At 42.8% G+C, this 15,119-nt stretch overlaps 3 protein-coding genes across 4 annotated transcripts; 1 reads left to right on the top strand and 2 right to left on the bottom strand.

Annotated features, from left to right (window-relative positions):
- The first annotated feature begins 74 nt into the window (after window positions 1–74).
- On the top strand, window positions 75–10,547 carry LOC5504858 (electron transfer flavoprotein subunit beta). Of its 2 annotated transcripts, XM_048732618.1 has the most exons (9): window positions 75–183; window positions 245–331; window positions 1,324–1,395; window positions 1,899–2,057; window positions 2,275–2,337; window positions 2,769–2,887; window positions 2,985–3,024; window positions 3,336–3,518; window positions 10,531–10,547. In XM_048732618.1, the coding sequence occupies exons 1-8, from the start codon at window positions 127–129 to the stop codon at window positions 3,504–3,506; spliced, it is 768 nt and encodes a 255-aa protein (XP_048588575.1). In that variant the 5' UTR covers window positions 75–126; the 3' UTR covers window positions 3,507–3,518; window positions 10,531–10,547. The 2 variants fall into 2 exon arrangements, with proteins under 2 accessions (XP_048588575.1, XP_001625721.2); XM_001625671.3 differs by lacking the exon at window positions 10,531–10,547 and having other exon boundaries at window positions 3,336–3,606.
- Window positions 5,789–6,667, bottom strand: LOC116610381 (5-hydroxytryptamine receptor 4-like). The gene has a single exon (XM_032371247.2). The coding sequence runs from the start codon at window positions 6,665–6,667 to the stop codon at window positions 5,789–5,791; it is 879 nt and encodes a 292-aa protein (XP_032227138.2).
- Window positions 8,179–15,107, bottom strand: LOC116614032 (hemicentin-1). Its single transcript, XM_048732612.1, has 10 exons — window positions 14,803–15,107; window positions 14,197–14,553; window positions 12,914–13,162; window positions 11,880–12,395; window positions 11,484–11,741; window positions 10,645–10,905; window positions 9,641–9,754; window positions 9,065–9,086; window positions 8,937–8,976; window positions 8,179–8,873 (listed from the first exon to the last, which is right to left on the bottom strand). Exons 1-10 carry the CDS (start codon window positions 14,921–14,923, stop codon window positions 8,280–8,282), a joined length of 2,532 nt encoding a protein of 843 aa, XP_048588569.1. The 5' UTR covers window positions 14,924–15,107; the 3' UTR covers window positions 8,179–8,279.
- Window positions 15,108–15,119: the final 12 nt, after the last annotated feature.

The raw sequence follows: 15,119 nt of genomic DNA on the forward strand, positions 1-15,119 counted from the left end.
GGTAAAAATATAAATGTATCTCTCATCAAGCTTTCGAATAGTTTTCGGTGCGGGGCCCCTGTGTCCCCAGCAGTCATCAGATGTTGAGCATGCGCAGCCGTCCTTTCTTCTTCACGCAAAGCCAAGATGGCGTCTTTGCGAGTACTAGTAGGATGCAAAAGAGTGATCGATTACGCCGTTAAGGTACAAATTCACGTGTTAGTCTTCCCTTACACACTGCGTCTTAACGTTTTCTTTTTCGTAGATTCGTGTGAAGCCGGATAAAACTGGTGTCGTGACGGATGGAGTCAAACATAGCATGAACCCATTTGACGAAATCGCTGTAGAAGAGGTCAGTTGTCGTTGTGTAACTTGGTTTGATAAAAATATTTTAATGGGATTATTGAAATGAATAATCTGAGATAGTAACCTCATAGAAAAAAAACATTACGCTGGAGCTATTGGTTTGATTTTTGTTCTCTTATCGTCTAGATTCTTGTTTGATTTCCCTGACACGTTGATAAAAATATATAACTTATGGATAATGCAATAGTCATTTTAAACCTCCACCACCATTGGACATTGGGGTTTGAGGCGTTGCGGTGTTGGCCTTTTTTGTACGATATTGCGGTAAAAGAGCAAAAAACAAGCAGCGATGCGGTATTTCAAAACACTGCGAGATGCAAGATTTTAGTCCTGTGGTGTGGGGACCGTGGTACATGATAGTCTAGGGGAAACCTGGGAAATGTCAGGGTGTCGCGCATACTCTTCTGTGGTATTGCTGTATTTTTAAAAGTTTTGTGCCGTATTGCGATAATTAGACCCCCAATGTTCCCCCCGTCCCAGGTGATTAGACTTTAACCATGAACAAAACATAAAAAAGGGTCCACTCCTTGGGGCGAAAGTGCAGTTAAATGCCCCTACCCCTTGGGGTGCAAACTGTACAACAAAAATGACATTTAAGCCCTTTGAAATGAGCCAGTGCCTGTTTTTCCTCAATCTCCCAGGGTAGTAACAAGTTTAAAAGTCAAACATTGTCATGTCCACTACCCAGTCAGGACAGATTGTCATGCAAAAGTGCTCTAAACTCCCATGTTAACCCCGCCCTTTCCCAGGACCATAGGGGTGAAAGGGATGGAATTGATTGAAACGCCGGCTTTTCAGTAGCAAAAAATTTAGGGAGACTATGGCTAGATTTGATTAACCACGTTAATGTAGATTTCTGAAGGCAATGGCAAATTAATTCCAAAAGGCAATGTCTTTATTATAATTTATCAAGTTAGTGGAGATGGTTGATTGATTGTTCAACCTTTATTTGTTATTTATTTCTGTTTTGCCATCTAGGCTGTCAGATTAAAAGAAAAGAAAATTGCATCTGAGATAGTGGCTGTGAGCTGCGGGCCTGCCAAGAGTGAGGTCATTATCGACAACAACTAATAGGGATCTTTATTACCACACAATGCCATAACTTTGCAAAACAACACAGCTTTTTATAGCATATGGTATAACTAGAAAGACTACAGACAAGCTGTTGAAAAACTAGATGGTCTGCATAGGCCTGGTTTAGAAAGCTATAAATCAACAGAATTTGAAAAAGTATGTTGTATCCTTCTGTTAAACAGACAAGTTGCACTGACATTTTAAGTGTCATTGTAGCTCTTCTTCTAATTAAAGGTGGAGGGCTAACGCTCAGAATGTCAGCACAACTACTCTGTTTGACAGAGGCCTACTACATACCTTTTAAACCTTGCATTGATTTGTAGCTTGTATAACATAGTCACTCAACACAAACACACAACAACTTCATGCAAACCCTAAAACTCTCAACACACACTAGACTTATAGTGTACAAGCTATTACTATACATAATTTGTTTCCTTAAGTGTATTGGACAATGTGTATGTGTTTGTTATTTCTAGGAAACACTTCGCACTGCATTGGCCATGGGTGCCGACAGAGGAGTCCATGTGGTTCTAGGAGACAAGGAGTATGAGGGACTGCAACCTCTTGCTGTGGCAAAACTACTTGCTAAAGTAGTAGAGCAAGAACAGCCAGGACTGGTCATTCTTGGCAAACAGGTTTGTACTCTATATTTTTCCAAAGTGCACATCTCTTTGAGGTATAGTAGTTTTGATTCGTACCTAGTTTTGGGTGTTTGGTATAGCCTTGTTGACAAAAGACACACATTTGTGTGTTGTAAGTAGCCTCTAGGCGTATTGCTGTCTGATCATGACAGACTACTGCATCTTATCATACAGTAGATAATCATTACCTTATTTGATTTTTTCATTGCAGGCGATTGATGATGATTGTAATCAGACAAGTCAAATGCTTTCTGCTATCCTAAACTGGCCACAGGTATGGACTACTATTATTTTAGCATCACTTCAAAAGGCCTTGGAGCTGTTGAAGCAATGTAAAGTAAAAAAAATATGATGATTGATCTGCAGCTATGAGCATGACATGGGGCCCAACAGAACAAGTTTGTATCCTCATACTATTCCCACAATTACCTGGAGTTCTATACCAAAAAGGTTACTGATGATACAAATAAACCACCCAAAGCAATACCTGGGCCTGAAATTATATCCATACAAATACCAGACTTTTACCTCTTACCCGAATTGTAATCTTGAAACTATTTGCTTTTTAATTCTGATTTGAATAGAAATGTGTTCATATGTGAATAGAGTTGAATAGAAATGTGTTCATGATACATCATGCTTTTTCTTCACTTTGACAAAAAGACATTTTGTTATTGCATTGTTGTTGATGTCTCTCTTCCTTAGGCCATGTATGCATCCAAGTTAGAGCCCAAAGATGGGAAATTGGATGTTGTTAGGGAGATTGATGGAGGCCTAGAGACTATCACTGTCAAACTTCCTTGTGTTGTCTCTACTGATTTGAGGTAGGACGAATTATTTTGGCTTTTGGGAGCTTATCAAAGTATAAATACTTTTGACTCAGGCCCATGAACATTCACTAACATTTACATTATATTTCAGGTTGAATGAGCCACGCTACGCGACCCTCCCAAATATCATGGTAGATTTAATTTATTTATTTATATCACTTTTATTGAATTATTCTACAAAAAGCATCTAAACTGTGGGCTAAAAGGGGGCCATTTAGCAACCCACCTTGGCTTATTTTTTATTGAAAATCCCTTCATTCGTGTGTGCGAATAGTCAAAATATTGAAGAGATTTAAAAAAAAATGCTGCAAATGCAATTGCAAGTCATTTCCTCATAAGCTTTATTACAATGCATATCAAATTGGCAAAGATTGAAGAGTATTCCTTATGCCTGTTATGTTACGATGCACTTCTTTAACGGCAGTGTTACATTGTTTTGCAGAAAGCGAAGAAAAAGAAGATAGATAAAAAGACTCCAGAGGATCTTGGAGTTGATGTAACCCCCCGGATACAGATCCTTAACGTGCAGGACCCCCCTGTCCGCGAGGCTGGAATTAAAGTCGAGACTGTTGATGACCTGGTTACCAAGCTCAAGGATGCAGGATTCCCTTGACCTGGTCATGTGACCCTAAGCTTATAAATAATTCAGAATTCTGAATGTGTGTTTTTTAATTAACACTTACTTGAAGTTGGGTATAAAATGTACATAACCATTTGGTTTGTTGTTGTTGATGATGCGTTTCTTTGGCCGATCCCTCAAAGACTGGGGGATATGTTCGCAAAACTCATTCGAATGTGCCTACGGATTAAAACAAAGCATTTTTTTGCTACCCCATCCACCCCCGTTTTTTTTTCTTGCTGTTATCGTCAGACGTATATCAGATTGGCTTATGTCAACCCGTACATCCGATTGGCTGATGTCAACCCGTACATCAGATTGGCTGATGTCAACCCGTACATCAGATTGGCTGATGTCAACCCGTACATCCGATTGGCTTATGTCAACCCGTACATCAAATTGGCTGATGTCAACCCGTACATCGGATTGGCTGATGTCAACCCGTACATCAGATTGGCTTATGTCAACCCGTACATCAAATAGGCTTATGTCAACCCGTACATCAGATTGGCTGATGTCAACCCGTGCATCCGATTGGCTTATGTCAACCCGTACATCAGATTGGCTGATGTCAACCCGTACATCAGATTAGCTTATGTCAACCCGTACATCAGATTGGCTGATGTCAACCCGTACATCAGATTGGCTGATGTCAACCCGTACATCCGATTGGCTTATGTCAACCCGTACATCAGATTGGCTGATGTCAACCCGTACATCCGATTGGCTGATTTCAACCCGTACATCAGATTGGCTTATGTCAACTCGTACATCAGATTGGCTGATGTCAACCCGTACATCAGATTGGCTGATGTCAACCCGTACATCAGATTGGCTGGTGTCAACCCGCACATCCGATTGGCTGATGTCAACCCGTGCATCCGATTGGCTTATGTCAACCCGTACATCAGATTGGCTGATGTCAACCCGTACATCAGATTGGCTTATGTCAACCCGTACATCAGATTGGCTGATGTCAACCCGTACATCAGATTGGCTGATGTCAACCCGTACATCCGATTGGCTTATGTCAACCCGTACATCAGATTGGCTGATGTCAACCCGTACATCCGATTGGCTGATTTCAACCCGTACATCAGATTGGCTTATGTCAACTCGTACATCAGATTGGCTGATGTCAACCCGTACATCAGATTGGCTGATGTTAACCCGTACATCAGATTGGCTGATGTCAACCCGCACATCCGATAGGCTGATGTCAACCCGTACATCAGATTGGCTTATGTTAACCCGTACATCAGATTGGCTGATGTCAACCCGTACATCAGATTGGCTTATGTCACCCCGTACTTAAGATTGGCCGATGTAAACCCGTACATCAGATTGGCTTATGTCAACCCGTACATCAGATTGGCTTATGTCAACCCGTACATCAGATTGGCTGATGTCAACCCGTACATCCGATTGGCTGATGTCGACCCGTACATCAGATTGGCTGATGTCAACCCGTACATCCGATTGGCTTATGTCAACCCGTACATCAGATTGGCTGATGTCAACCCGTACATCAGATTGGCTTATGTCAACCCGTACATCAGATTGGCTGATGTCAACCCGTACATCAGATTGGCTGATGTCAACCCGTACATCAGATTGGCTGATGTCAACCCGTACATCAGATTGGCTGATGTCAACCCGTACATCAGATTGGCTGATGTCAACCCGTACTTAAGATTGGCTGATGTCAACCCGTACATCCGATTGGCTGATGTCAACCCGTACTTAAGATTGGCTGATGTCAACCCGTACATCCGATTGGCTGATGTCAACCCGTACATCAGATTGGCTGATGTCAACCCGTACATCCGATTGGCTTATGTCAACCCGTACATCAGATTGGCTGATGTCAACCCGTACATCAGATTGGCTTATGTCAACCCGTACATCAGATTGGCTGATGTCAACCCGTACATCAGATTGGCTGATGTCAACCCGTACATCAGATTGGCTGATGTCAACCCGTACATCAGATTGGCTGATGTCAACCCGTACTTAAGATTGGCTGATGTCGAGCGGCTAAAGACATCGATAGAGACGACGATGAAGAGAGGTCAAAGGATACTGCTGAGGCACGCCATCCTGAACTTAGGCAAAGCTAAACACTTAGCCACCGACGGAGACAAACTGCTTCCAAAAATGTGGTGAACAATCGCTATCGTTATTAGCGGAAAAGACTTCTTGACTTGCGCCGCCATCGTTGGGGCGACGTTTTTCTTGGTTTAGCGATTGGGAGTAATTGATGACGGCGTGGGAAATTATCTGTTACAGGTGCCTTTGGGAACGACAAGTCGATGATGTCTACGCCCGCATTTGGCTATAGCTCGCCTGAAATCCTTCATTCTTAAGATGTACACAACTGGGTTTACAAAAGAGTTTACATAACGTCCAAAAAGAGCATATGCGTCCCAGTTGTTATCTACTTTGCCCTCGTGAACCTGCCAGATGATAGAGGGGATCCACGAGATGACAGACAGACTTGTTACTAAAAGGGCAGTCTTAATAAGCTCGTGTTCTCTCTGTTGCGGGCCATGTGGAGCGACTGAATGCGCGCTGCGTTTGACACTAATAATAGTCACCGTATAGCACACGCAGACCAGAGACAGATCCGCTATGACAGCTACTAAGGTGACGTAGATAAAGTAGAGTCGCGAGGCTGTGTAGAGCACTAACGCTGACACCGAACCAAACCAGGGTAACACTATTCCAATGATGTAGACCCGTACGGGGAGGACACGGTGCTTGAAGGGGGCCAGTGCGGCGTACATCCGCTCCAGAGACATTAATGCAAGGCCCAACATTGAAGCAGCTGTTGCAGCCATGTCGGTCATCTCTGCCGGCTTAAAAACATCGTTGGGGTGCTCAAAATAGTACATTTCGCGGGTTGTGAGCATTGTTACTGAAATTCCAATCGTGCCGACACCGACCAACATGTCAGCGAATGAGAGATTTATCAACAGATACAGACTGCGCTTGCGTAGATTGGTGTTGACCGCGAATGCTACAAGTGTCAGCATGTTCAGAAAGATAGCTAAGAGTCCTTCAGCGAGGAAGATGATAGACCAGGTAAGCGCTTTTCTGGACTCGTGGCTATCACTGCTCCCTGTTGGGATGGTTGCAAACGTCGTACGCCCCATGAGTCGATAAGAGCTGAAGAAAGAAAGCTACATTCTATGAGTTCATCATCCAGATTGGGGAGGGGGCAGAAACATAAGGAAAATATTGGGGGGGGGGCACAGCCACGCCCATTCTGGTCATTTCCTTATAATTTTCGAAAGTATTGGGGGGCGCATGCCCCCAGTGCCCCACCCCCTGATCGTCTTCTGACGATTATGCCGAGTTTATAACGACTTTAAGTAGTGTCTAGTTAATGGTGACGTTAGTGATGCCCTTTGACAGGGGACGTGGAGAGGGAGGGACTGAACCCCCCCCCTTATCTCTTTTTTTCATGATTTAGAACATCATTATTGCGATCTTAAAGCCGTTTTTTCAGTTGCAGTCCCCATCTTAGGACACCATTATCTAGGTCCTTAATGTATTTCGTAGTGTTACATACAAAAATTGCAAAAATTAGCTGCATTTGCATACAACCGACCAATGTGACTTATTATTGCAAGGTCGGTATTTTAAGTTTCCAATCTTTTCTTTTTGGACCTCTTCACAGCTCGTCCCTTGGGCTGGTAACACTGTGCATCTTTTGATCTTTATGGCTTTTTTCCTTTTCACATTTTCAACTTTGCACTTGCTTTATTTTCCTGTCATACGAATTTTTTTCCGCTCTTAACAGTGGATAGTTGTCTTTTTCCGATATGATTTTGTAAACAGCTGTTTTGCGCTAAAAATCTAAGGGAAGCGTATAATTTCCGGTAATTGAAATTTGTTAAGAGAACTCCAAGTGTGATTGAAGCATTGAAATCTAGCCCCTTAGAAATATTTGATATGTATTTTACAGTTCCGCCTTTCTATTGTTTTGAAATAAGCTTGAATCCTGTTCGTATTAAAATCTTTGGAAAAATTAGCACATGCGAGACTAAAGACAATCCTATATCTTTCGCCCTTTCGATGTCTTGTGCCACTGCTTTGCATGATAAGTAAATATGTTATAATGTTGAGGTACTTGCAATGAAAAATTTGCAATCTGAAATGCGTGGCATACGCACCGATTGGTCGGATCTATCGTCGGTGCAAGAGCATTGACAACAAGATGGTATTTTTCGTGCCCCTGCTTCGGTATGTGAAAGGAAAAATCGGCCCTTCACCCAACCATCGCGTAGATCTCAGCCTTAGAATCTTGTAACAAAGTTGTTGCGGGTAAATGGAAAGTCATTAGTGTGTCTTTCAAGACAGCTTTCAGCTTCCCATTGCGAAAGGAAATTATGGTAGCAATCAATTCCTAGTGAGTTTCACCTCATGTGGATTTCGCCAGTATTTCCAAAATAGGGGTGCTGGGACTAAAAGCTACCAGAATGGCGGCAACTGTACCGACATACAACATGTAACATTATCAGACATACAACATCTACCGACATACAACATGTACCGACGTACGACATGTACCGACGTACGACATGTACCGACAAATAAGCAATGTAAAAAAAAAATCGGCAGGCCATGGAATTGGGCGGGTATTTCTTGTAAACACTAGTGCCGCGGTTAAGGATTTATTCATTCTATACATGCATCACATTAACATTAATCTATACACTCGGATAAGCAAACTTCTCTATCAATTATAATTTATTGTTTATGTCACGTGCTTGTTGTTTTATTCGGGCCAATCTGCTCATAACACGAATACGAGACGGCAGCTCTGTCCAACTCCTGGTACTCACTCCCACTTTTCAATGAACCCACTCCCCTCCCGTCCCTATCACCAGGCATGGTCGCTATGCGTGTCCCAAGATTCAACGAGGCGTACTGCGCATTCTCGCTCTGTTGTTTTATTGTCTGCAGAGATTGGTATACTGTTGGTGGTAAACCTCGTTTTCTTATGTTCTCATAGCTTGCCTCGCCTTTGTGACAAGCGTTGTTAGTTGCCACCTTGCTTGTCGTGCCAACGATGGCATTATTTTGCTGATTGGCCAGAATGTCTAAATCACGTGACGGAAACCCACCCATGGCTCCATATTGCGTGATATTGTCCCCTTGCGTTACGGTTGCACACTGCTCAGAATGATGACCACGTGGTGTTGTGTCCTCCGAGGCGTGTTGCGTGAAATTTTCCCCTTGCGTGACGTCCTCGTAGTTTGGGATGTTGTCACGCATGGCATCCTGAGCTACCTGGTATTCCATGGCTTTATCCTGTGCTTGGTAGTTAAACGGAGTCCCTTGCATTGGTATTTGCTATAACAAACAATCAAAATAAGAGAAATGTCCAACCAATATAAGAATTGAGCACAACGTTACCTCAGGTGAGAAGCCTGTGTTATCAGCATGTTCGAGAGTTCTGCAAAACAAAAACATTACCGTCAGCCGCCAGTCATAGTTGTCTGTTGAGCAGTTTTCAATATCACTGAAATAATCCATATGTTTACCTGTCTCTTTTTGACTTTTTTCCTAAGAGTAGAAATAAAAAAAACAAAGTCAAAACTGATCCTTTATTCCCATAAGCTTTCATCTACAGGCGCGTAGCTAAAATGTGTAGTTCCATGAAATATTCATACCCCCCTTATTGAGGGTGTCGGAGGTATGACCCCCACACCTCTGGAATTCCCAACCCCCGGGAAAAATATAAATACAGTAAATGTTAAGGAAAAAGGGCATTTGACCCCCCCCTCCTCACCTGGAAATTCCTGGGCGTTTGAACCCCCCACCCCCCTGGAATTTCGAATCCCCTCAATGGAGGGGGGGGGGGGTATGGATATTTTCTGGAACTATACAATACCGCCAAAAAGTGGGTTATCATCTCATATTGAAAGCTCGTCAAATATTCAACATTTTCCATATGATACTACTGCTACTGCGATAAACCCTTTTCCCACATTGGCCTATAAAATAATTTCAATGCTCGCGGATTTTTTAATTAACCCAATTTTCGACTGTAGAACACGGAGTCTTGATAGTTCGCATGATTGTCAAAGAGTATGTGTGCCTTATATTACCAAACTCACCTGCTCGTTTTAGCCACATGACGTAGGCTATCAGCCCAATGATGACCAAGACCAAGATGGCGACCACCACAGCGAGACCAACAATGGCCGAGTCCTGGCCCTCAATCTTGACGGCTGAAAACAAAGAAAAGTCTTTATTGTTACCACGACAGCCAGAACAATGACATCATGATATCATTATTACTCAGTAGCAGATCTATGGAGCGGGTTCAGGGCCTTCACCCCCCCCCCCCCCCCCCCCCCTCCCCCTCCCTCTTGGGCCGCCAAGTGACTTGTGTCACAGTTATTACGAAAATTTAGGGTTACCTCCCCAAACCAGCCAACCAGCCAACCTCCACCACAACCTTGGCAAAAAGCCAGATCCGCCCCTTGGCCCTGTTACCATCTATCTCATCATTTCATCATCTCCACCCTTTTCCTCAACCATCGTCATTAATTACATCGGCACAATCAAGATCATCATTATCACTCTCGTCATCGCCATAACGTATTTAGCACACGTACCTGTGGGTGGTACTGAGGATCACGTGACTAGCACACGTACCTGTGGGGGTGGTACTGATGGTCACGTGACTAGCACACATACCTGTGGTGGTTGTACTGAGCATCACGTGACTAGCTTACGTACTGTGAGAGTGGTACTGATGGTCACATGACTAGCACACATACCAGTGGGGGTTGCACTGAGGATCACGTGACTAGCACCCGTACTGCTGGGGTGGTCCTGATGATTAGCACACGTACCTTTGGGGGTGGTCCTGATGTACACCGTGTCACGCCTCGTGTCTGCCCGCACCGACACGGTGACCTCCACCTCGTACAGAGTGTCAGGCTCAAGATCATCCAACACGCACGACAGCGAGGCTGAACTACTAGAGCCTGACGACGTCACCCAGTCACGTGACCTCCCAGCTAGGACCCTAGCACGCATCGTGCACTGGACTTCACTAGATGGTTTTGAAGTGAATGGTGGTCTAATCAGAAATCCACACACATGTGCTTACATTTGAAAGTGACATTGATCCAATCTGAGGTAGACGTGTTCTTGCAGACAGCTTCATTAGTGGCAATACATCTGTAGCTGCCTGCGTCGTTTTTCTTTGACAGAACAAGCATCGGCCCACTGTGATACCATCTTTCAAAGCCTAGTTTGTACCAAGTCGCGTTTGGAACTGGTGAGCCAGTGACGTTACACATTAACTTGGCTGGATGGCCCTCCATAATCGTAACCTCGCTTGAGGGAAACTTGACAACCAACGGAGGCACTGTGCGATGCAAATAAGACGGTTTATAGAAAATAGCGAGTATGGTAAGCCACAATTATACCACTACATATGTTCACGATTATATATAACACATACCGTTAATGATCTAATAAACGCCCCCTATCTAAAGAACGCCTCCTGTCTAATGAACGCCCCCCTAAACTCACATAAGTTTGCAATGATCGCCCCTCTCTAATAAACGGCCCACTCTATTTACCGCCCCCTCCCCACCTTCCATCCCAGATTAAAAACAAACTACATAGGAATTTCAGTTATATAAATTTAATTAGCCTGGGTTTAACTTCTACTGAGTGAGAATTGCTAAATGTCAAGAATAGCCCGCTACGCAGTCTATAATTCAACGTGTGATCTGACTGAGACTAGAACCCCACTGCACTTGGGTTTGTTATATTGTTATAGTTTGTAAAAAAACGCTCCTCTCTAATAAACGCCTCCTATCTATTAAGCCCCCCTCCCCCCCACCCTCGGACCATCGAAATGTAATTAACGCCCCGGTCGTTCGCTAGATCATTTAACGGTATGTTCGGGACAAAATAAAACTCCTCCTTTAATCATACCTGATGCAAAAATGCTGATATCTGCTTCCTCCCCCTTTCCCGCGGTATTGCTAGGAATGCAAGTGAAGTTATTCCAGCCAGGCCTCTCCAGGGTAACTAGAAAAATACCAGCCTCACTCGCGTGTAGATGCTCTCCATCCAAGGCAAGCGAGTGCGTCACGTCGGAGGGTTTGCCGTCAGCAGAGCAGGACAACAGGACAATGTCGCCAACGCATCCGAGGGTGGAATTGGACACAAGGGTCGTGTTTTCTGGTTTGTCTGTAGAGTAAAGAGGATTTGACTTTAAAAAGGCAAATATATTTAAGCTTCTTTCTCACTTCCATTGAAGCTTATTTTCATAAGCAAAAAAGGACAGAAAGGAAAGGCTTCTTCTTTGCTTGACGTCGATATACTCACAAATGACATCTAGTGAGGCCGTTTTCATCGTCGTCCCACATGTACTAGTGACGTTACAGGTATAGTTGCCACTGTCATCCCTCCCGACAGATGATAACGTAAGAGAGCTCCCATCGCCCCTGAAGACGCCATCCTTCTTCCAGAAGTTCTTGAAGCTCTGGAATCCAATCGCTAAACACGTAAACACAACCACTGACCCCTCATTTACTGTAGCTCTTGAAGGTGTTATAGAAATTGTCGGTAATTTTTCGGTCACGTTTATGCTCACAGATCTGTTTTCTCCAACTCCAGCGTCATTAATCGGAACACAGGTGAGGAGATGAATCCCTACTGAATCTAATAGAATATTGTGAAACATCCCGTTAATGTTTTTTCTGATCAGTAGATTGTCCATGTAGAGGTGGTAGGTAATCAGTTGTGGTTCACCAACCGCTGAACAGGTCAAGGAAATCGCAGCTCCACATTGACGAACGTTGTAGCTTTCCACTCCCGTGATGTTTGTGTGCACTGGTTTATCTGAAAGCAAAAGAGGGAAATAGTAGAAGAGACAACGAGATTACACGCGGGACTTGTACTGAAGAGTGTACTGAAAAATGACCGAAAGTGTGCGTGTGTTGTCTTCAACAACTCACCACCACCCCCTCCCCTCCCCCCCAAAAAAGAAAAACGCCCCCATCCCTCTCCACTCCCCTATGGATAACGTAATTTATTGTAAACTGCCTCCATTATTCTTCTCCTTCCTTGAGATGTCTTAAGGATGAAACAAATGATTATCCTATTGGGAGAGTAAGAGGAAATGGAGGATAACAGATTGGATGGGCGAAAAAGCAAATCATCCATAACCCCGCATCACAATTATTTTTTAATATATAACAGTATACTTATATTTTGTGTTTTCCGCATCACCATTATTTTTTAATATATACCAGTATACTTATATTTTGTGTTTTAACTACTTGCACATTTGTCTTTCTACCTGTGCAACAAATCATCCGTCTAATATTCAAAGAGTATCAAACCACACCCCAACTTACATTGCACGGTAAGACAGACGATACCACTTGCTCCACTCCCGATGTTATTAGTAGCGGTACACACGTAGCACCCCCCGTCCGATATCTTGACATCTCTGAAGGTAAGAGTCTCCCCAGTCCACAGAACATCCTCTTTTCCGCTCCTGGTCCAGGTCACGTTAGGTGTTGGGTTCCCTGTGGCGCTGCACATGAGTACTGCGGTGTTTGTCTTGTTGACCGTTATGTTTGCATGAGTGACACTAGGGGGAACTGCAATCAATAAGGATTATTCTATCGATGCAATAAATCTAATAATGTTGCATTGGAATTAACGCCGTATTGTCACCAGTTTACTTCCGGAGTGCCGATAAAAACATCGAAAGAATCTGTAAGAATCCGCGCTATTTAACAGGCCATCCGTTCTAAATTATCAATCACATCCTCAAAGAAACTTCCAATAAACACTCTGCTTTCACATTTTTCAATAATTTTCGCGTTTTCCGTTAAAAAAAATCGAAGATTGCTACGTAATCGACCGGAAAAAAACTTGTGACAATGCGGCTAGGTTCTTTAAGGGTAAAGGGGAATACTCGAGATAAAATTGATGAAAACGAATCAATTTATCATAAAAGTTTGTTGTGAGGTGAGACCCCTTGATCCCTCACCCCTTTCACCACTAAATCTAGAGCTGAATTCTTAGCTTGAAATTAATAATTCTTATCAAAGGTAACTCCATAAATTAATAGCATTATTATAGTTATTGCAAAAACAATTTATTTTCTACCATAATGCGTTGAATGGATGTCTCAGAAGACAGTGGATGTCTTTTTTTTGCTAAAAAAGCAAATGATCCATCTCAATTGTTTTTAATATTTAATAATTTTGATCACTTAAAGTAAACGTAAGTTTCAATTTTTCAGTTTACATTCAAAGCGACTTTTGGCTCAAAGCAGAAAATTTAATCAGAAAAAAAGGCACGATCAAAATCATCACAGCCTGTGTACAGCACAGGCGCGTACACAGGGGGTGCGATGGGTGTGCCCCCATCCCGCAAAAAGTGGGTCTTTTGTTATAGAAACACCCTCAAACACCATCGTCTTTCCATACGATACCTATGACTGTACCCTCCCCCTCCCAAGCCAGTCCTAGGTACGTGCCTTCGACAGAGATCTAAACACCCTTGTAGTATTGCTACATTAAAAAAGCAAAAAATAAATATAAGATAATGATAATAATAACAACAGCAACAATAAATTATAATGATTACATATGAAAATTTATCGACTTAATATTGTTGCGAATACCCAATACATCCAGGGTAAATTTTGACGCCTCGAAGGTACCATCTCCGAAATCATCTGACAAGCGCATGGCATACTCCCCAGCATCTTGAGGCTGCACGTTCTTGATGATCAGTGTAATGGGGTTGAACGTCGCTGTACTGATGCTGTACCGAGATTTAAAATCGGTGAAAACTACTGGAGTTGGAGGGGATCCGTCCATCAATACCCCAATCTTAACACTCTTGAATTGAATATCAGCCACACGAACAGATATCGTAGCCGGTGGGGTAATGTCCCAGTACCAGCTCACATTATAGTTTAACGTCCCTTGCAGTAATTTGGTGATGTCTTCGGGCTTGGAAGTAATACGCATTGCACCTACAAGGGCAGTATGACGCAAATTTAATCCCATAAACTTTTTGAGGTGATCATATGGCAAATGAATTGTTATACATCAAAAGAGACATTATCAAGACGTTATCGTAGTTGATGTCTGAAGAGTTATTTAGCTTTATTTGTAGCCATTATCTCTGGTGACGTACTTCAGTTAACACCAATATAGATAAGCATTTAACATGTCCAATTTATTTTTGTTAAATAAGAAGTTCACGTTCTTAGTTCACGTACATGCAAGTGTGTTGATACTGAAGATGATCGCGAAAAACCACATCCATCTAAACCCGGACATCTTCGGTAGCCACCCGGAAAAAATGTCCACACACAAAAGTATATAAATTCTCAGACTCATAGGGTTCGATTAATAAGGCATTCTTCCATGCATGGTCAGTTTCTCTTATTGTTTGAAAGGACACCCGTCGGGAAGTAGAGTGAATTGTGCATCTGCTCTAAACATACGCTTTGAATATACTATAAGTGCAAAATTTAGCTTTTTGATGGTAGATAATCAGTTCAATGTGTTTATCTGGTGTTTTTGTATGGATTAT

This window comes from Nematostella vectensis, chromosome 9, assembly GCF_932526225.1.
Source record: "Nematostella vectensis chromosome 9, jaNemVect1.1, whole genome shotgun sequence".
Classification (NCBI taxonomy): Eukaryota; Metazoa; Cnidaria; class Anthozoa; order Actiniaria; family Edwardsiidae; genus Nematostella; species Nematostella vectensis.

Bases quoted from the DNA above. Each gene is read 5' to 3' on its own strand.
- LOC5504858 (XM_048732618.1), top strand. From the start codon at position 127: ATGGCGTCTTTGCGAGTACTAGTAGGATGCAAAAGAGTGATCGATTAC. The intron at 2,888-2,984 runs GTAGGACGAATT...ATTATATTTCAG, and splicing joins GTTGTCTCTACTGATTTGAG to GTTGAATGAGCCACGCTACG. The intron at 3,025-3,335 runs GTAGATTTAATT...ATTGTTTTGCAG, and splicing joins CGACCCTCCCAAATATCATG to AAAGCGAAGAAAAAGAAGAT.
- LOC116614032 (XM_048732612.1), bottom strand. From the start codon at position 14,923: ATGAGTCTGAGAATTTATATACTTTTGTGTGTGGACATTTTTTCCGGG. The intron at 12,396-12,913 runs GTAAGTTGGGGT...TTTTGCTTTCAG, and splicing joins CGTCTGTCTTACCGTGCAAT to ATAAACCAGTGCACACAAAC. The intron at 9,755-10,644 runs GTAAGCACATGT...CTTTGTTTTCAG, and splicing joins GATCAATGTCACTTTCAAAT to CCGTCAAGATTGAGGGCCAG.
- LOC116610381 (XM_032371247.2), bottom strand. From the start codon at position 6,667: ATGGGGCGTACGACGTTTGCAACCATCCCAACAGGGAGCAGTGATAGC.